Source organism: Osmerus mordax, chromosome 3 (genome assembly GCF_038355195.1).
Source record: "Osmerus mordax isolate fOsmMor3 chromosome 3, fOsmMor3.pri, whole genome shotgun sequence".
Lineage (NCBI taxonomy): Eukaryota > Metazoa > Chordata > Actinopteri > Osmeriformes > Osmeridae > Osmerus > Osmerus mordax.
The window spans coordinates 530,160-549,605 of record NC_090052.1 but is presented as its reverse complement, the minus strand read 5'-3'; the positions used below and the strand labels follow the sequence as shown (position 1 = coordinate 549,605).

Below are 19,446 nucleotides of genomic sequence, written 5' to 3'. Positions count from 1 at the left end.
ATAGACAAGTATTCTCTCTCACAAAGACAAGTATTCTCTCTCACAAAGACAAGTATTCTCTCTCACATAGACAAGTATTCTCTCTCACATAGACAAGTATTCTCTCTCACATAGACAAGTATTCTCTCTCACATAGACAAGTATTCTCTCTTACATAGACAAGTATTCTCTCTTACATAGACAAGTATTCTCTCTTACACATCCTGTTATTCTCGTACATATACTAACATTCTGTTTCACACATACTATTTGTCTCTTGCATATATTGTCATACTTTAGTATGATGGTGCATATAAGAGGGTATTTTTGTGTGTGTAAGAGAGTATGCCAGTTTATGTGCAAGAGTATAATGGTGTATATGTGAGAGTATAATAGTGTATATGTGAGAGTATAATGGTGTATATGTGAGAGTATAATGGTGTATATGTGAGAGTATAATGGTGTATATGTGAGAGTATAATAGTGTTTATGTGAGAGTATAATGGTACATATGTGAGAGTATAATGGTATATATGTGAGAGTATAATGGTATATATGTGAGGTTATGGTGTTGTATGTGAGACCAAGTAGTTTATGTGCAAGAGTATAATGGTATATATGTGAGAGTATAATGGTATATATGTGAGGTTATGGTGTTGTATGTGAGACCAAGTAGTTTATGTGCAAGAGTATAATGGTATATATGTGAGATTATAATGGTATATATGTGAGAGTATAATGGTATATATGTGAGATTATAATGGTATATATGTGAGAGTATAATGGTATATATGTGAGAGTATAATGGTATATATGTGAGGTCATGGCGTGTATGTGAGACCAAGTATGAATTAAGTCCTATACGGCCTCTCATAAGTGTGTGCTCCAGCTGTGCTCTCATCCTCCTGAACTTACCTAATTTCCTGTTCCTGTTCTGTGCTGTGATGTCATATGATGTTGGTCAGCTCGTTCGGAGCGCTACCACCACGTTCACTCGTACGATGAGGACGACACCAACGAGGACGAGCCTGTGGAGATACGACGCTTCTCCTCATGCTCCCCGCGCTTCAGCAAGGTCTGCCCTCCCTCCCCCCCCCTCCCCTCCCTCCCCATCCCCCCCTCCCTCCCTCCCTCATTATGTGTGTGTGCAGGTGTACAGCAGCATGGAGCAGCTGTCCCAGCTGGAGCAGAAAGGCAGCGTGACGCGCAGGGAGCCCCGGGGGGACCGGGGAGACCGGGCCAAGAGGGACAGTCTGGGGAGCCTGAGAGAGAAGACCTGGAGGACTTCTCCTGAGATGTGAGACTGGGGGGATGGATGGAGGGATAGAGTGGTGGATTGTTACGGTGACCTTTGACCGCCTGCCGTTGCTGTGGTTTCCAGGAAGCGCCTGTCCTGTTCGGAGTCAACCTTCACCGAGAGTGATTCCAGCCCCCCCTCTGGTGCCCGGCGTCGCTTCTCAGCCCTGCTGGACACGCAGCGCTTCACCTCGCCTCCGGAGGGCGCCCCCAAGCCCATGCCCCCATCATCGCCCGCTAGGCAACACCCTGTCAAGACGAGGGGCTTGTCCCTGGAAGGAGCCATGGCAACCACCTGTAGCCACGGAGACCTAAGGGCCAGCGTGAAGGAGAGAAGCGGAGGAGGAGGTGAGAGGGAGGAAAGGGGGGAGAGAGAGGAGGGAGGGAGGGAGGGAGGGAGGGAGGGGGGAGGAGGAGGGGGAGAGGGATGGAGGGGGAGGAGGAGGAGGAGGAGGAGGAGGGGGAGAGAGAGGAGGGAGGGAGAGGAGGGGAGAAAGGATGGAGTGAGAGAGAGGAAGGAGGGAGGGAGAAGGGTAGAGTAAATGAAAGTGAGCAAGAGGGAGGAGGTAAGGAAGGAGGCTGTGTGACCCCTGACCCTGTGTGACCCCTGACCCTGTGTGACCCCAGACAAGCTGCTGAGGCCTGCTGACGTCTCCATGGCAGCCTCTACAGGGTCTCCTGACCCTGGACCGCAGGGGCGGGGCGCTGTAGCCTCTGACCTGGGGCTGCGCAGGGCTCGCCACCCATTGGATGACGGAGACATACAGGGATCACGGCCAGGGTCAAAGGTCACCAAGTCGGCCTCCGCCACCGCCCTCTCTGTCACCATCCCCCCAGGTGAGGGAGGAGCCACAGCGGTGACATCAGAGACAGCTGTGACATCAGCAACATTTAATAATGTTACAAACATCAGCAGCACTCGCACATTCATCCTGTTATCGCTCTCTGTTACTGCTTCTGATTATCCCTCTTCCTCCCCCTCCCTCTTCCTCCCCCTCCCTCCCTCCCACCCTCCCTCTGTCTCCCCACCCCCCCTCTTCCTCCCCCCTCCCTCTGTCTCCCCCCCTCTGTCTCCCCCCTCCCCCTCCCTCCCCCCTCCCTCTGTCTCCTCCCCCCTCCCTCTGTCCCCCCCCCTCTGTCTCCCCCCTCCCTCTGTCTGCCCCCTCCCTCCCCCCTCCCTCCCCCCCTCCCCCTCCCCCCCCTCCCCCTCCCCCCTCCCCCTCCCTCCCCCCTCCCTCTGTCTCCCCCCCCTCTGTCTCCCCCCCCTCTGTCTCCCTCTGTCTCCCCCCTCCCTCTGTCTCCCCCCCCTCTGTCTCCCCCCTCCCCCTCCCTCCCCCCTCCCTCTGTCTCCCCCCCCTCTGTCTCCCCCCCTCTGTCTCCCTCTGTCTCCCCCTCCCTCTGTCTCCCCCCCCTCTGTCTCCCCCCCCTCTGTCTCCCTCTGTCTCCCCCCTCCCTCTGTCTCCCTCCCCCAGTAGAGCAGCATGGAACCTCCCCCCTGGCCAGCCCCATGTCTCCCCTCTCTGTGTTGTCTCCTCCCTCCTCCAGGGACGGCTCCCCCAGCAGAGACTGTTCCCCCAGGGTGAGCTCCCTGCGCCCACCCATTACCATCCACCGCCGGGGCAAGAAGTACGGCTTCACCCTGCGGGCCATCAGGGTCTACCTGGGAGACAGTGACATCTACAGCCTGCAGCACATGGTCTGGGTGAGTAGGTCACATGGTCTGGGTGAGTAGGTCACATGGTCTGGGTGAGTAGGTCACATGGTCTAGAGTAGGTCACATGGTCTAGAGTAGGAAATTTGTCATTTTATGTATTGGGCTGTGTTAAATTATTTCTCCAATATGCAGATTGATAATACAACCAGAACTCAATTAAACTTCCATTAGTGAAGAGGCGGACTAAAACCCTTTCTTCAACAGTAGTAGGCTATCGCAGTTGTCATTAGAACCCTTGCAGTTGCTCTCGAGAAAATGCGCTCGGCTACACAGCCGGCAGTTCTCAAATCGATCTCACGGTACTTTGATGGATACGTCACAGTGACCTAGCCTCGGCGCCGTCTCAAGTCGGACAAAAAGTCTAACCAGAAATGCAGCCAGCTGTGGCGCTGCATGAAGTTATATCTTAGCCGGCTGACTTGAAGCAGGGAATTCTGGTTAGATGTTTTGAGTTTAATCTTCTCATTTGCATTTAAAACACTTAAATTTTAAGCAACATAAAAATATTTTGCTTGATGTCAGAAATAAGCTATTCAGCCTATAGGTTATAGGCTACAATTTTCTTTTAGTGATGTCAGTTGTCAATTTACGCATTATGTTGTGAAAAATTAATCTACAAAAGCTTTTTGGTTTGCAGTTACTTAAAGGTTAAAATAGGGCCACACAATTAATAAATCCTTAAGGGACATCAGAGGAATATTACCCAACTTTTGGAGTCTAAACCAATTAAATAAATCTATTCATTTTTTTAACGGGTAAAGGATTCGGCTCTCAGAACAATTAAATGCGGGTGGTTCGGTTTTCGGGGGGAAATCTGTCCTTATATCGTGTGTCGGTTTGGTCTCGGAATTGATGTGACCTGCGTGGTTCGGTTATGGCTCCAAAAAACGAAACCGTGCAGGACTCTACTTTATGGAGCGGTTTTTAACTCCTCCTCGACTGCAAACGGCCTCGTCTGTCATTTCATGCGGCCGCAGCCCATGTTGAACAAACCTAATGTCAGGAGTAGATTACATCTGGGTGAGTCAGATTTTGGTGCAAGTTATGGTGCCACTGTATATTTTGTTGCTAGTTATGTAGCTGTTTCACGGTTTAGAGGAAATCTCTGGTGTTAACATCTTAACATCTGGTGTTCAACCAGTCATCTTAAGATGACTGGTTGAACTGTTTTGATTCTGTTTGATTTGATATCTGTTTTATTGACGTCTTTCTTTCTCCAATCACAGCATGTGGAAGACAGTGGCCCCGCCCAGGAGGCGGATCTGTGTGCTGGTGACCTCATCACTCATGTGAACGGAGAGTCGGTCCATGGCCTGGTCCACACAGAGGTGGTGGAGCTCATACTGAAGGTGAGGAGGGGAAAGGAAAGGAAAGGAAAGGAGAGGAGGGGAGGGAGGGGAGAGGAGGGGAGAGGAGAAGAGGAGAGAGGGAGGAGAGAGAGGAGAGGAGAGGGGAAGAGGAGAGGGGAAGAGGGAGAGGAGAAGAGAAGAGAGGGGAGAGGAGAGGAGGGGAGGAGGATTTAGGAAAAGACAAAGGAGAGAAGAGGAGACATGAAAGAGGGAGATGGGGAGAAACAAGCCTTGGTGTGTTACTGAGCGTGACCATGAGTGTGTTTCCATGGTATCTCTGCAGAGTGGAAACAAGGTTACCGTGACGACCACACCCTTCGAGAACACGTCCATCAAGGTGGGTCCTGCTCGGAAGTCCAGCTACAAGTCCAAGATGGCGCGCCGCAACCGGAGGGCTGCAGCCAAGGAGGGCCAAGAGAGGTAAGCCTGGTCCTGCTAGCTACTGCAGCTAGCTACACAGCTAACCTGTTATATTACTTGAGCTAGCTACACAGCTAAGCGCCTATACTAATTGCTAGCTACACAGCTAATCACCTAAATGCTTTATACTTGTTTAGCATAGATTTTCTCTATCCTTGCTTTCGTGAACATAACTATCTTTCACTCACGTTCTTGCCTCCCTCCCTCCTTCTCCCCCTCTTCCACCTCTTTCTCCCCCTCCTTCCTTATCTGCTGCAGTAAGAAGCGTAGCTCTCTGTTCAGGAAGATCACCAAGCAGTCCAACTTGCTGCACACTAGCCAGAGCCTGTCTTCCCTGAACCGCTCACTGTCGTCTGGGGACAGTCTCCCCGGCTCTCCCACGCACAGCGCCTCCTCCTCCCTCTCCTCCGCACGCTCGCCCACCCAGAGCTGCCGCTCCAGCCCCGACCCCCCCTACCAGGGTAGGTAGCCACACTCACTAGCACACTCACTAGCACACTCACTAGCTCACTCACTAGCACACTACCTAGCACACTCACTAGCTCACTCACTAGCACACTACCTAGCACACTCACTAGCTCACTACCTAGCTCACTCACTAGCACACTCACTAGCACACTCACTAGCACACTCACTAGCACACTCACTAGCACACTACCTAGCACACTACCTAGCACACTCACTAGCACACTCACTAGCACACTACCTAGCACACTCACTAGCACACTCACTAGCACACTACCTAGCACACTCACTAGCTCACTACCTAGCACACTCACTAGCACACTACCTAGCACACTCACTAGCACACTACCTAGCACACTCACTAGCACACTACCTAGCACACTCACTAGCTCACTACCTAGCACACTCACTAGCACACTCACTAGCACACTACCTAGCACACTCACTAGCTCACTACCTAGCACACTCACTAGCTCACTACCTAGCACACTCACAAGCTCACTCACTAGCACACTCACTAGCACACTACCTAGCACACTACCTAGCACACTACCTAGCACACTCACTAGCACACTACCTATCACACTCACTAGCACACTCACTAGCTCACTACCTAGCACACTACCTAGCACACTACCTAGCACACTACCTAGCACACTCACTAGCACACTACCTAGCACACTACCTAGCACACTACCTAGCACACTACCTAGCACACTCACTAGCACACTACCTAGCACACTCACTAGCACACTACCTAGCACACTACCTAGCACACTACCTAGCACACTACCTAGCACACTCACTAGCACACTCACTAGCACACTACCTAGCACACTACCTAGCACACTACCTAGCACACTACCTAGCACACTCACTAGCACACTCACTAGCACACTACCTAGCACACTACCTAGCACACTACCTAGCACACTCACTAGCTCACTCACTAGCTCACTCACTAGCACACTCACTAGCACACTACCTAGCACACTACCTAGAACACTCACTAGCACACTACCTAGCACACTCACTAGCACACTCACTAGCACACTACCTAGCACACTCACTAGCACACTACCTAGCACACTCAGTAGCACACTACCTAGCACACTCACAAGCACACTCACTAGCACACTACCTAGCACACTCACTAGCACACTACCTAGCACACTCACTAGCACACTACCTAGCACACTCACTAGCACACTCACTAGCACACTACCTAGCACACTCACTAGCACACTCACTAGCACACTACCTAGCACACTACCTAGCACACTACCTAGCACACTCACTAGCTCACTCACTAGCTCACTCACTAGCACACTCACTAGCACACTACCTAGCACACTACCTAGCACACTCACTAGCAGACATCCCAAGTCTCCTGGAAGTTCCGGGAGTCTCCCGCATTTCAATAGCAGATCCCTGACGCCCGCAAATGCTATACAATCTCCCGGAAATCGGAAATGAGTCTCTGCAGGTTGGGATGCAATAGCACACTCACTAGCACCCAAGCACAGTCACTAGCACACTAACTAGCAACTAGTGTCCTACCTACCTGGGTAGGTAGCCACACTAAAGATATTACGTAACAGGTGCTGTTTGCACAGGTACATGTGTGGAGTGATAACAGGGGATAATAGATAAAGGTGTGAAGTGAACAGGTGATAATAGATAAAAGTGTGGAGTGATAACAGGTGATAATAGATAAAGTTGTGGAGTGATAACAGGTGATAACAGCTACAGGTGAGGAGAGATAACAGGTGATAACAGGTACAGGTGTGGAGTGATAACAGGTACAGGTGTGGAGTGATAACAGGTGATAACAGGTACAGGTGTGGAGTGATAACAGGTACAGGTGTGGAGTGATAACAGGTGATAACAGGTACAGGTGTGGAGTGATAACAGGTGATAACAGGTACAGGTAAAGGGAGTCAGGTGGCTGAGTGGTTAGGGAATCAGGCTAGTAATCTAAGGGTGGCCAGTTCGATTCCCGACCGTGCCAAATGACGTTGTGTCCTTGGGCAAGGCACTTCACCCTACTTGCCTCGGGGGAATGTCCCTGTACTTACTGTAAGTCGCTCTGGATAAGAGCGTCTGCTAATTGACTAAATGTAAAAAAAAATGTCATGTAAATGTACAGGTGTGCAGTGATAACAGGTGATAACAGGTACAGGTGTGCAGTGATAACAGGTGATAACAGGTACAGGTGTGCAGTGATAACAGGTGATAACAGGTACAGGTGTGCAGTGATAACAGGTGTGCTCCTTCCCCAGGGTCTTCGTCCCAGAGCTCCTCCCCTGCCTCCAGCACACCCAACTCCCCCGCCTCCCAGCACATGCGTCCCAGCTCCCTGCACGGACTCTCTCCCAAGCTCCACCGCCAGTACCGCTCGGCCCGCTGCAAGTCTGCCGGCAACATCCCCCTCTCCCCCCTGGCCCACACGCCCTCCCCCACCATCTCCTCACCCCCATCCCTCTCCGGCCACACCCCCGGGAGCTCCAACACCACCCAGACCTTCCCCACCAAGCTCCACTCCTCGCCGCCCGTCACCCGCCCGCGCCCCAAGAGCGCCGAGCCCCCGCGCTCGCCCCTCCTGCAGCGCGTGCAGTCCACAGAGAAGCTGGGCCCGCCCCTCCTCCCCCCCACTTCCTCCCCCTCCTCCTCCTCCCCCCTGGTGGGCGGGGGGGTGACTCTGAGGAAACACAGTCTGGAGGTGAGCCACGGGGAGTACCGTCGAGAGTCCTTCCACTGCGAGCACAGCTTGCAGAGTCTGCTGGAGATGGAGGGGGAGAACATCCCCGGGCCCCCTTCCCCGCCATCCCCCTCCACCCCCCTCCTCCCCCCCAGTGTGGGGGAGGGGCCAGGCCTTAAGCCAGGCAGGAGGCTAGGGAGGCACGAGTCCCTGACCCCCCCACCCCACCAGCCCCCACCTGGCGCCCTGCCCAGCTCCCCCCCAGCCCTCTCTACCCCAGCACTCTCTGCCCCAGCCCTTTCTGCCCCAGCCCTCTCTGCCCCAGCCCTCTCTGCCCCAGCCCTCTCTGCCCCAGCCCTTTCTGCCCCAGCCCTCTCTGCCCCAGCCCTCTCTGCCCCAGTCCTCTATACCCCAGCCCTCTCTGCCCCAACCCTTTCTAACCCAGCCCCAGTCGTTTCCAACCAGCCAGGTAGAATCCAGGGCGGAGGCAGGGAGGGGACAGGATATGCTCCTCCAGTCCCACCCCATGGTCCAGCTCCACCTAGGGCCCCAACCACAGCCCCAGCCCCAACCCCAACCCTTCATAGGGCCCCAACCACAGCCCCAGCCCCAACCCCTCATAGGGCCCCAACCACAGCCCCAGCCCCAACCCTTCATAGGGCCCCAACCACAGCCCCAGCCCCAACCCTTCATAGGGCCCCAACCACAGCCCCAGCCCCAACCCCTCATAGGGCCCCAACCACAGCCCCAGCCCCAACCCTTCATAGGGCCCCAACCACAGCCCCAGCCCCAACCCCTCATAGGGCCCCAACCACAGCCCCAGCCCCAACCCCTCATAGGGCCCCAACCACAGCCCCAGCCCCAACCCCTCATAGGGCCCCAACCACAGCCCCAGCCCCAACCCCTCATAGGGCCTCAGCCCCAGCCCCAACTAGAGGCCAAGCCCCAGGAAGGCCCAGAGCAGACAAGGTTTTGGCCCCTAGCAGCAGTTACCGGGGAGCCAGGGAGGGGAGAACCCTGCTGGAGGTCCTGGAGGAGAACCCCATGTCTCCCTCCTCCCCTTCCTGCTCCTCCCCCTCCATCCCCTCCTCCTCCCCATGCATCCCCCCCTCCATCCCCTCCTCCTCCCCCTCCATCCCCCCCTCCATCCCCCCCTCCTCCCAATCCCTTACACCCTCCTCCTCCATCACCCCTTCCTCCCCCTTCATCCCGCCCTCCTCGCTCTCCTCCTCCCTCTCCAGTAAGTCCCGTCCCGTCTCTGCCGGCGACAAGGCCTCCTTCGTCACCCAGCTGTCCAGCGTGGCCAGGACTGTACTGGGGCCTATGAAGATGGTCTCTCTGGAGGGACCCAGGGCCAAGGACTTTCCCAGGAGCGGTGACGAGAGGCAGGGGAGCTCATCAGGAAAGGCTGAGGCTTGTTCTGGAGGTGGTGGCCGTGGGCCGGCCCAGGGCCTGGCTCCGTCTGAGAAGAGCAGCGCACGAGGAGGTTCCAGCAAGAACCACTGAAGACCCCCCGGAACCCTCGGAATGCCCGGGACTATGCCTTTGAGGTTCCATTGTCATGTGACCATATCAGGTTCCAGTTCTGTGTAGACTGTCGCCGTAAAGAGAAGAAAACACTCTGAAACAGACACCAAATTACTCTGACAGGTAGAGATGGGAAAAGTGCTTCATCTGTTCTACTGTGTGTGTCCCTCATCATGCTCATAGAGTAACAAGCTCATGTCTTAATGCATGTCCTACACTGTACAGGGGAGAAAATAGAGAATATTTAAAAGAAAAAAATAATAATAGTTCTTCAGGATCTTAGAAGTAGTAAACACTGTGATTATGGAGCTGAGCGTCAGCTAGCTGCAGCATTTCCATGTGGACACTCCACACTTCCTGGTTATGTCATCGGGCAGCACGACCCCTTCCTGGTTATGTCATTGGGCAGCACGACCACTTCCTAGTTATGTCATCGTGCAGCACGACCACTTCCTGGTTATGTCATCGGGCAGCACGACCACTTCCTGGTTACTCCATATATGGGCATTAACAACACCGGGCTTCCTCATCCTACAGGAAGCTGTATCAAATGTGGATGGGAGTTGTTGCACCTGAAAAAAGTAAATAGTGGTTTGAACATGGGATCAGCTCCTATAAACTATACGCTTGGCCTGGCTGAAAAGAGCATGGGTGTGTCAGTGGTGAATCATGTCGTCGAGGCCTGTCCTGCTACAAACACAAGTTGTCTGATGGTGCAGGATGGACTGATGGACACTATGCAAGCCCCCGTTCCCCGGGTCCCCCCGTCTATCCACCGAGACATCTCCACCCTCTCTACCCTCTCCACCGAGACGTCTCCACCCTCTACCCTATCCACCGAGACGTCTCCACCCTCTCTACCCTATCCACCGAGACGGTCTCCACCCTCTCTACCCTCTCCACCGAGACGTCTCCACCCTCTCTACCCTATCCACCGAGACATCTCCACCCTCTACCCTATCCACCGAGACGTCTCCACCCTCTCTACCCTATCCACCGAGACGTCTCCACCCTCTCTACCCTCTCCACCGAGACGTCTCCACCCTCTCTACCCTATCCACCGAGACATCTCCACCCTCTCTACCCTATCCACCGAGACGTCTCCACCCTCTCTACCCTCTCCATCGAGACGTCTCCACCCTCTCTACCATATCCACCGAGATGTCTCCACCCTCTCTACCCTCTCCATCGAGACGTCTCCACCCTCTCTACCCTCTTCACCGAGACGTTTCCACCCTCTCTACCCTCTCCAACGAGACGTCTCCACCCTCTCTACCCTCTCCACCGAGACGTCTCCACCCTCTCCATCAAGACCACGGTGGACGGGGGAGGAGGGTCTGCAATAAATCCAACCAGCAGTCGGACTGAATGCCTGGTCTTTCCTGGCTGAGAAGATCCCACGCTGTGTGTGCTAGCGTTAGTGTGTACATGTGTGTGTGTTTGTGTATGTATGTGTATTCGTGTTAGTGTGTATGTGTGTGTGTTCATGTTAGTGTGTATGTGTGTGTGTTCATGTTAGTGCATGTGTGTGTGTTAGTGTAGAGCTTGAGAGGACAGGTTGGTGTAGACTTTACAGAGGTTATTGTTTACAGCACTGTGTTATAACCCTTATGCAAAACCAGCTGTGTGTCTGGGTCCTGGACAGTCAGGTGATCTCTGGTGCAGGACTGGATACCTGGCAGCCATAGGTACACACACCATTGTACACCTGGTCATAGGTACACACACCTGTACACCTGGTCATAGGTACACACTCCTGTACACCTGGTCATAGGTACACACTCCTGTACACCTGGTCTTCGGTACACACACCTGTACACCTAGTCATAGGTACACACACCTGTACACCTGGTCATAGGTACACACACCTGTACACCTAGTCATAGGTACACACTCCTGTACACCTGGTCTTCCGTACACACACCTGTACACCTGGTCATAGGTACACACTCCTGTACACCTAGTCATAGGTACACACACCTGTACACCTGGTCATAGGTACACACTCCTGTACACCTGGTCATAGGTACACACTCCTGTACACCTAGTCATAGGTACACACACCTGTACACCTGGTCATAGGTACACACACCTGTACACCTGGTCATAGGTACACACTCCTGTACACCTGGTTATAGGTACACACACCTGTACACCTGGTCATAGGTACACACTCCTGTACACCTGGTTATAGGTACACACACCTGTACACCTGGTCTCCCGTACACACACACCTGTACACCTGGTCATAGGTACACACACCTGTACACCTGGTCTCCCGTACACACACACCTGTACACCTGGTCATAGGTACACACTCCTGTACACCTGGTTATAGGTACACACACCTGTACACCTGGTCTCCCGTACACACACACCTGTACACCTGGTCATAGGTACACACACCTGTACACCTGGTCTCCCGTACACACACACCTGTACACCTGGTCATAGGTACACACTCCTGTACACTGGGTGGAACCTTCTTCAGTTCAGACTGCCCTCTGGTGGTCACAGAAAGACACTCTTGGTCTGATGATGAATGATCAATATTCTGGCTTCCACTGTTACCACAGAGAGATAAGGACTGAAGAAAAGGAGAGGCCACTGAGGTCACCCTGAACTGATCACTGTTGTGGAGGTCACCCTGAACTGATCACTGTTGTGGAGGTCACCCTGAACTGATCACTTTGTATGTTTTGAACCCCCCTTAGTTTAGTTAGAGATAGATTTAGAATTTAAAAATGAAGACTATTGTGTTCTTTGTTTTCCAGTTCATCCTGAATGCTGTGTAAAGGGTATCGACCACATTAGAAGTTTTGTGTTAGCGCCATGTTGAGAGGAAATTGCACTTTATTTTGTGTCAAACCTATTTATTGATTTTTGTATTTTTTTATATACATGCCGTATATATATTTATTACAAGTTGTTTTTATTTATTGTATTGTAAGTTTTGTGTGTTCTGAAATAGTTCGTTTGTGCATTGCTTTTCTTCATCTCTGAATTGTAAATTTTGACGAGAGGCTCTTCTCGATGTGTGTGTTTGTCTCGTGCGGTGTAACTTCTGTCATTCAAAAGACTCGAAAGCTGCAATAGGCGTTTACCTTCGTCTGTGTGCAAAGTTGGAACTTTTATAGCACTACTTTCTCAAAATATTCTCCCGTCATGTACTCCTAGATTCTGCTGTGAACCTAATGCAAAAAAAAAAAAACATACGTTATATTAAAGTTAGAAAGAATCCACGTTCTGCTTCTCTCGACCATGTATCTTCCGCTTGTCTGTGCATTTGAGGATTAGCTAGCACATTTTTGACCAAAGTGTACGTCTTTATTGAAACCCAAAACCAACGTTTTTACTGGTAAATGTGGCTTTGTGGAAAACCACAAAAGTTAACTCAGATGAACACCACAATACTAACTCTATCGACGCACAAACAAGGTGTTTTTTAATGTTCAAAGTAAACATAACAAACCAATCAGCTGGGCCTAGGGGGAGAGACGGAACGGAACTTTTTTTGGCCAATCATTAATGAGTTACTGGTTGCCAAACAGGAAGTGCGAGGCAGATCTTTCATCACTATGGTGAGCGTTGACAGTTCTCAAGCTGAGCGTTAGTACACAGACCGTTCAGACCACAGATATATATTTATTTATATATATCTGTGGTTCAGACAGTCTGGTTGGATATCTGTCATATGTGAGTCACGTCTGCAGCGTGGCTGAAGGTAAGATTGACTTGGCGACATAATGGCTAGTTAGCTTTTAGAAACTTGATACGAACCATGCCCGTACTGTCGCTACAGTACCAATTGAAACCACAGATAACAAAAATAGTCCGACGATGATACTAGTAGTAGTGACTGATATACACCTTAATTAGGGGCATATTTCGGTTGCAGCCTACACGGGTTTTAAGTTAGGTTTGCTTCCATTGCTCGTGAACTGTACGTATTGAATGAAAAATTCAGAGAAGTAACTTTTCCTGAAAAACCTGCTGACTGGCACGTGTCTTACTGATTTACCTAGTTGACTACCAAACACAAGCGATCTTGCTCTCAGTTATATTGTAGTTTAACTATGTGACAGAGGCTACTACAGCCATGTCTGTGCTTCAAATACCGGTGTTGTACGGAAATCGGTGACTGATCGAAAACGGTGACCAGGGGTCTCTGTTCTAATGGCTTACCAATGTAAGGGTAAGGGTTGGGTTAGTGTTGGGTAAGGGCACGTTAGAGCTTGAACATGCTGAACAGTATGGTAAGCGATTAGAACAGCGACCCCTCACCGGACATTGCTGACTCGTCATCTCAGGTGCTCTGCGTGAGGAGGTGAATGATTCACCTGAGGTCCTACTCGGTGTGGTAATCCACTAATCACTCCGCGCTCTCAGGTTGCTATGGAGATTGGGAGGGATCTGTGTTCCTTGTTGGTGCCCCCCCAGCAGTGATGGACACCCCCCGCTCCTCCCCCAGCCAGGACCCCTGCCCAGAGGAGGACGAGGAGGATGAGGACTGGTTCCACCTGTCCTCATCCTCCCTGGGCCCCCAGCCCCCCCCCTGCTCCTCAGGGAGCAGCAGCCACGAGGAGCAGGACGAGGACTGGTTCCACCTGTCCTCATCCTCCCTGGGCCCCCCGCCCCCCCCCTGCTCCTCAGGGAGCAGCAGCCACGAGGAGCAGGAGGAGCAGCAGGAGGAGAGAGGTAGACTTAGAACCAGGCTGTTCTCCACCTTGAACAACGTCAAGTACGGTCAGTATGTCTAATGGTCAGTCTGTCTGTGTGCTAGCTACTGTGAGTGCTAGGTGCTGGTCAGTGTGTGCTAGCTACTGTGTGTGCTAGCTACTGGTCAGTCTATGTGCTAGCTACTGTGTGTGCTAGGTGCTGGTCAGTCTGTGTGCTAGCTATTGTGTGTCCTAGCTGCTGATCAGTCTGTGTGCAAGCTACTGTGTGTGCTAGGTGCTGGTCAGTGTCAGTGTGTGCTAGCTACTGTGTGTGCTAGCTACTGTGTGTGTTAGCTACTGTGTGTGCTAGGTGCTGGTCAGTGTGTGCTAGCTACTGTGTGTGCTAGGTGCTGGTCAGTCTGTGTGCTAGCTACTCTGTGTGCTAGCTGCTGATCAGTCTGTGTGCCAGCTACTGATCAGTCTTTGTGCAAGCTACAGTGTGTGCTAGGTGCTGTGTGTTCTAGGTGCTGTGTGTGCTAGGTACTGTGTGTGCTAGCTGCTGTGTGCGCTAGCTGCTGTGTGTGCTAGGTGCTGTGTGTGCCGTGTGTGCTAGCTGCTGTGTGTGCTAGCCGCTGTGTTTGCTAGCCGCTGTGTGTTGTAGGTGCTGTGTGTGCTAGCTGCTGTGTGTGCTAGGTGCTGATCAGTCTCATCGTGGCTCTCTCCTCCAGGCTGGTGGTTCAGGTCCATGTCTCGCTTCAGCCAGAGCTCTCCTGTCATCATGCTGGGACAGTCCTACCTGCTGAGCACTGGAGGTGAACATACACGAACACACACATACATACACACACACACACATTCACATAGACAAATACCTTGGTAAACTGCAACTAACTGTTAATGTGACATGTGTGTGTCAGCTGAGAGGAAGCGTTTCCACAGGGCTTTCTCCTCCCTGCTGTGGCTAACCTACAGGAGGGGGTTCCCTCCTCTCAGGGGGTTGTCACACACACACAGCTCACACACACACAGCTCACACACACACACCTCCGACAGCGGCTGGGGGTGCATGCTGCGCAGTGCTCAGATGCTGCTAGCACAGGGGCTAATGCTACATCTGCGGGGTGCTCAGTCTGAGCCTGGAGAGAGCCCCTGCCCCAGCCCCGGCCCAGGTCCTGGCCTGGCCCAGCGTGTGGTGTCCTGGCTGGGGGACCATCCTGGGGCTCCTCTGGGGCTCCACCTGCTGGTGAGGGCTGGTCAGGCAGCGGGGCGGAGGGCAGGGGACTGGTACGGACCTGGCCTCGCAGGACACATTCTCCGGTGAGACACACATACACACCACACACACACACACCACACACACACACAAACACACCACACATACACACAAACACACCACACATACACACAAACACACCACACATACACACCACACATACACACGCATACACACAACACACACCACACATACACACCACACACACATACACACACCACTTCTATAGAATAGACACCAAGCAGATATCCAGTCCATCCTTACTGTCCTTCCTGTGTGTGTGTGGTGTGTGTGTCTCAGTAAGGCTGTGGCAGCATCAGTAGAGGTGGCTCCTCATCTGGTGGTGTACGTAGCTCAGGACTGCACTGGTGAGTCTCTACTGAACCTCCACACTCACTATCTGGCAACATCACCCATCTTCCAGTACACACTGTCATATCTGGCTGTGTGTGTGTGTGTGTGTGTGTAGTGTACAAGGGTGATGTGCTGAGCCTGGTTGAGGTGTGTGTGTCAGGTGACTCCCAGGGTGAAGTTCCTGTTGCTGCCAGCAGGGGGATCCTCATCTTGGTGCCTGTGAGGCTGGGGGGCCATGCTCTCAACCCCGCCTACATCAGCAGTGTCAAGGTCCACACACACACACATCTCACACACACACACCTCTCACTCACATTTACCAATTCGCTCCTTCCCTCTGTGTGTGTGTTCAGGGTCTGCTGGGGTTACAGTGCTGTGTAGGAATCATGGGAGGCAAACCCAGACACTCACTGTACTTTGTTGGCTACCAAGGTATGCTCTTCTCCTCTCTTCTCCTCTCTTCTCCTCTCCTCTCTTCTCCTCTCCTCATGATTCTGCCCCTCCATCCATTCCTCCCCCCCCCCCCAGGTGATAAGCTCCTGTATCTGGACCCTCACTACTGCCAGTCTGCTGTAGACACCACCCAGCCTGGCTTCTCTCTGAAGGTACACCAGCCTTTCCACCAACCGCAACAACCCATCTGTCCCATAGCCAATCACAAAGACTCACAATCTCCTCCCCTCCCCAGTCGTTCCACTGTAGTCGTCCGATGAAGATGTCCTTCTGTCGGATGGACCCCAGCTGTACTGTAGGTTTCTACGCCAGGGGAGCAGAGAATGTAGAGGCTGTCTGCTCAGCTGTCAACACGGTACGTACAAGTCCTCCTCTAACGGAACATAATAATCCACTGCTTACAACAGGCAATATATTCTCCCCCTCTCTCTCTCCTTCTCCCCCCCGCCCCGCTTTCTCTCCTTTTCTTCTCTCCCCCAGGTTCTCTCCTCCTTCACAGAGACATATCCAATGTTTACCTTCGCTGAGGGCCATGCCCAGGAGGAGGATGAAGAGGGGGGCAGGGCCGTCCTAAACCACGCCCGTCTGAATAGCACCAGCAGCAGAGACGAGTTTGTTCTGCTCTGAACACACTGGGGCCAGCACTCTCCTGCTCTTAACACACTGGAGACAGTACTCTCCTCCTCTCCCTTCCCCTTTCCTCCCCCAAATGTGACCAAATGTGTGAATGGATTAGCAGATTAAACTCCTCAGACCATATGACTCTCACAAGGAAACACTCAACAGAGAGACTGTGTGTATGTTTCAGCCTGAGAGTGTATGAGCTTGAATGTGGGTGTGTGTATAAGTATGTGCCATCATAGTGAAATAACTAATGCCAAAGAGCTCATCTCTAAATGTCCATGATCTGGTACCAGCTAGCTGCATGTCCATGATGTGGTACCATCTAGCTGCATGTCCAGGATGTGGTACCAGCTAGCTGCATGTCCATGATGTGGTACCAGCTAGCTGCATGTCCATGATGTGGTACCATCTAGCTGCATGTCCATGATGTGGTACCAGCTAGCTGCATGTCCATGATGTGGTACCATCTAGCTGCATGTCCAGGATGTGGTACCATCTAGCTGCATGTCCATGATGTGGTACCAGCTGGCTGCATGTCCAGGATGTGGTACCAGCTGGCTGCATGTCCAGGATGTGGTACAAGCTGGCTGCATGTCCATGATGTGGTACCATCTAGCTGCATGTCCATGATGTGGTACCAGCTAGCTGCATGTCCATGATGTGGTACCAGCTAGCTGCATGTCCATGATCTGGTACCAGCTAGCTGCATGTCCATGATGTGGTACCAGCTGGCTGCATGTCCATGATCTGGTACCAGCTAGCTGCATGTCCATGATGTGGTACCAGCTGGCTGCATGTCCATGATGTGGTACCAGCTGGCTGCATGTCCAGGATGTGGTACCAGCTGGCTGCATGTCCATGATGTGGTACCAGCTAGCTGCATGTCCATGATGTGGTACCAGCTGGCTGCATGTCCATGATGTGGTACCAGCTGGCTGCATGTCCATGATGTGGTACCAGCTAGCGGCATGTCCATGATGTGGTACCAGCTAGCTGCATGTCCATGATGTGGTACCAGCTGGCTGCATGTCCATGATCTGGTACCAGCTAGCTGCATGTCCATGATGTGGTACCAGCTAGCTGCATGTCTATGATGTGGTACCAGCTGGCTGCATGTCCATGATGTGGTACCAGCTAGCTGCATGTCCATGATGTGGTACCAGCTGGCTGCATGTCCATGATGTGGTACCAGCTGGCTGCATGGGAGCTGGGAGTGATCAGTACTAGTTAGCTTTTAACAGGACGTTCAAATGAGCTGAGTGGTTTTATAATAAATATTTTACAAATATAAACATTGAGCGCCTTATTCATGACTTTGAATTTCCCTTTAAGTAAAAATGACAAACTAAATCCCGTGGATGTCCAAAGCTCTGGGTTTGAGAAGCTGGTGAGCAGATAGATGCCTGGCCTGTAGTCGCAGCAGGACCCTCGTGATTGGTGAGCAGATAGATGCCTGGCCTGTGGTCGCAGCAGATAGATGCCTGGCCTGTGGTCGCAGCAGATAGATGCCTGGCCTGTGGTCGCAGCAGATAGATGCCTGGCCTGTGGTCGCAGCAGATAGATGCCTGGCCTGTAGTCGCAGCAGATAGATGCCTGGCCTGTGGTCGCAGCAGATAGATGCCTGGCCTGTGGTCGCAGCAGATAGATGCCTGGCCTGTAGTCGCAGCAGATAGATGCCTGGCCTGTGGTCGCAGCAGATAGATGCCTGGCCTGTAGTCGCAGCAGATAGATGCCTGGCCTGTGGTCGCAGCAGATAGATGCCTGGCCTGTGGTCGCAGCAGATAGATGCCTGGCCTGTAGTCGCAGCAGATAGATGCCTGGCCTGTGGTCGCAGCAGATAGATGCCTGGCCTGTGGTCGCAGCAGATAGATGCCTGGCCTGTAGTCGCAGCAGGACCCTCGTGATGGGTCGTTCGCGAACGATCCGGCTCTAAGAGCTGGCTCGCATATCTGAAGAGCCGACTCTATTTTTAATAGATTAATACAGCCTATAAAAACTAAATGATTATGACATAATGAATTTTAATTGTATTAAAAATAATTGACTAATTCAAAGAACAACGAAAAAATACTTGTAGGCTTAAAGGCGCACACGATCATCGTCTGTTCCTGTCAATCCTGCATGAGGGAGGGCCGAGCCAACTCACACAGTCGGAGTAGTCAAAACTCGGAGGAGAGCCATGACAAATCAATGCATTTTTAAAGATATGTGGTTACGGTCGAGTATGATTTCATTTCATAATTTAATAAAATTGTTTTCACACCTATCATAGTCAAATTCATAGTTAAAACATGTATTTTTTAAAGAGCCGTTAGGGAGCCAAAAGAGCCGGCTCTTTTTAGTGAGCTGAGCCATACGAGCCGGCTCACGAAAAAGAGCCGGAATGCCCATCACTACAGGACCCTCGTGCCTCCTGGACTGAAGGTCTGTTTGTGTTCAATTAAAGTCTGTTAAAAAGGATAATTACAGACGCATATCTGGTGTTTTCTTCACTGATCTCTACACATCAGCCTATTATCCAATTGGTTGAGGCTATACACGGCATTATTCTATTGGCTGGTGACCAGTGATACGAGTACTCGTTGAGTGATACGCCATGCGCGGTTCTCCGTACTGACCCTGTCAACAACACT

The 19,446-nt window shown here is 52.1% G+C and overlaps 2 protein-coding genes across 3 annotated transcripts; both read left to right on the top strand.

Moving 5' to 3' along the window:
* Positions 1–802: 802 nt before the first annotated feature.
* LOC136937980 (microtubule-associated serine/threonine-protein kinase 1-like) lies at positions 803–9,430 on the top strand. The gene is made up of 12 exons (XM_067231173.1): positions 803–809; positions 945–1,054; positions 1,131–1,276; positions 1,361–1,596; positions 1,948–2,112; positions 2,748–2,977; positions 4,216–4,338; positions 4,622–4,758; positions 5,017–5,219; positions 7,506–8,080; positions 8,205–8,893; positions 9,166–9,430. The coding sequence occupies exons 1-12, from the start codon at positions 803–805 to the stop codon at positions 9,428–9,430; spliced, it is 2,886 nt and encodes a 961-aa protein (XP_067087274.1).
* Positions 9,431–13,048: 3,618 nt separating this feature from the next.
* Positions 13,049–18,072, top strand: LOC136940642 (cysteine protease atg4da-like). Of its 2 annotated transcripts, none has more exons than XM_067232869.1 (10): positions 13,049–13,175; positions 13,841–14,197; positions 14,838–14,921; positions 15,027–15,426; positions 15,683–15,750; positions 15,852–15,955; positions 16,090–16,168; positions 16,265–16,341; positions 16,425–16,544; positions 16,670–18,072. In XM_067232869.1, the coding sequence occupies exons 2-10, from the start codon at positions 13,897–13,899 to the stop codon at positions 16,814–16,816; spliced, it is 1,380 nt and encodes a 459-aa protein (XP_067088970.1). In that variant the 5' UTR covers positions 13,049–13,175; positions 13,841–13,896; the 3' UTR covers positions 16,817–18,072. The 2 variants fall into 2 exon arrangements, with proteins under 2 accessions (XP_067088970.1, XP_067088971.1); XM_067232870.1 differs by having other exon boundaries at positions 15,852–16,006.
* Positions 18,073–19,446: the final 1,374 nt, after the last annotated feature.

Coding starts and splice junctions, on each gene's coding strand:
- LOC136937980 (XM_067231173.1), top strand. Junction 2,113..2,747: donor CTCTGTCACCATCCCCCCAG/GTGAGGGAGGAG, acceptor TCCCTCCCCCAG/TAGAGCAGCATGGAACCTCC. Junction 8,894..9,165: donor GAAGGCCCAGAGCAGACAAG/GTTTTGGCCCCT, acceptor CTCCCTCTCCAG/TAAGTCCCGTCCCGTCTCTG.
- LOC136940642 (XM_067232870.1), top strand. CDS start 13,897: ATGGACACCCCCCGCTCCTCCCCCAGCCAGGACCCCTGCCCAGAGGAG. Junction 16,169..16,264: donor GTACTTTGTTGGCTACCAAG/GTATGCTCTTCT, acceptor CCCCCCCCCCAG/GTGATAAGCTCCTGTATCTG. Junction 16,545..16,669: donor TCTGCTCAGCTGTCAACACG/GTACGTACAAGT, acceptor TCTCTCCCCCAG/GTTCTCTCCTCCTTCACAGA.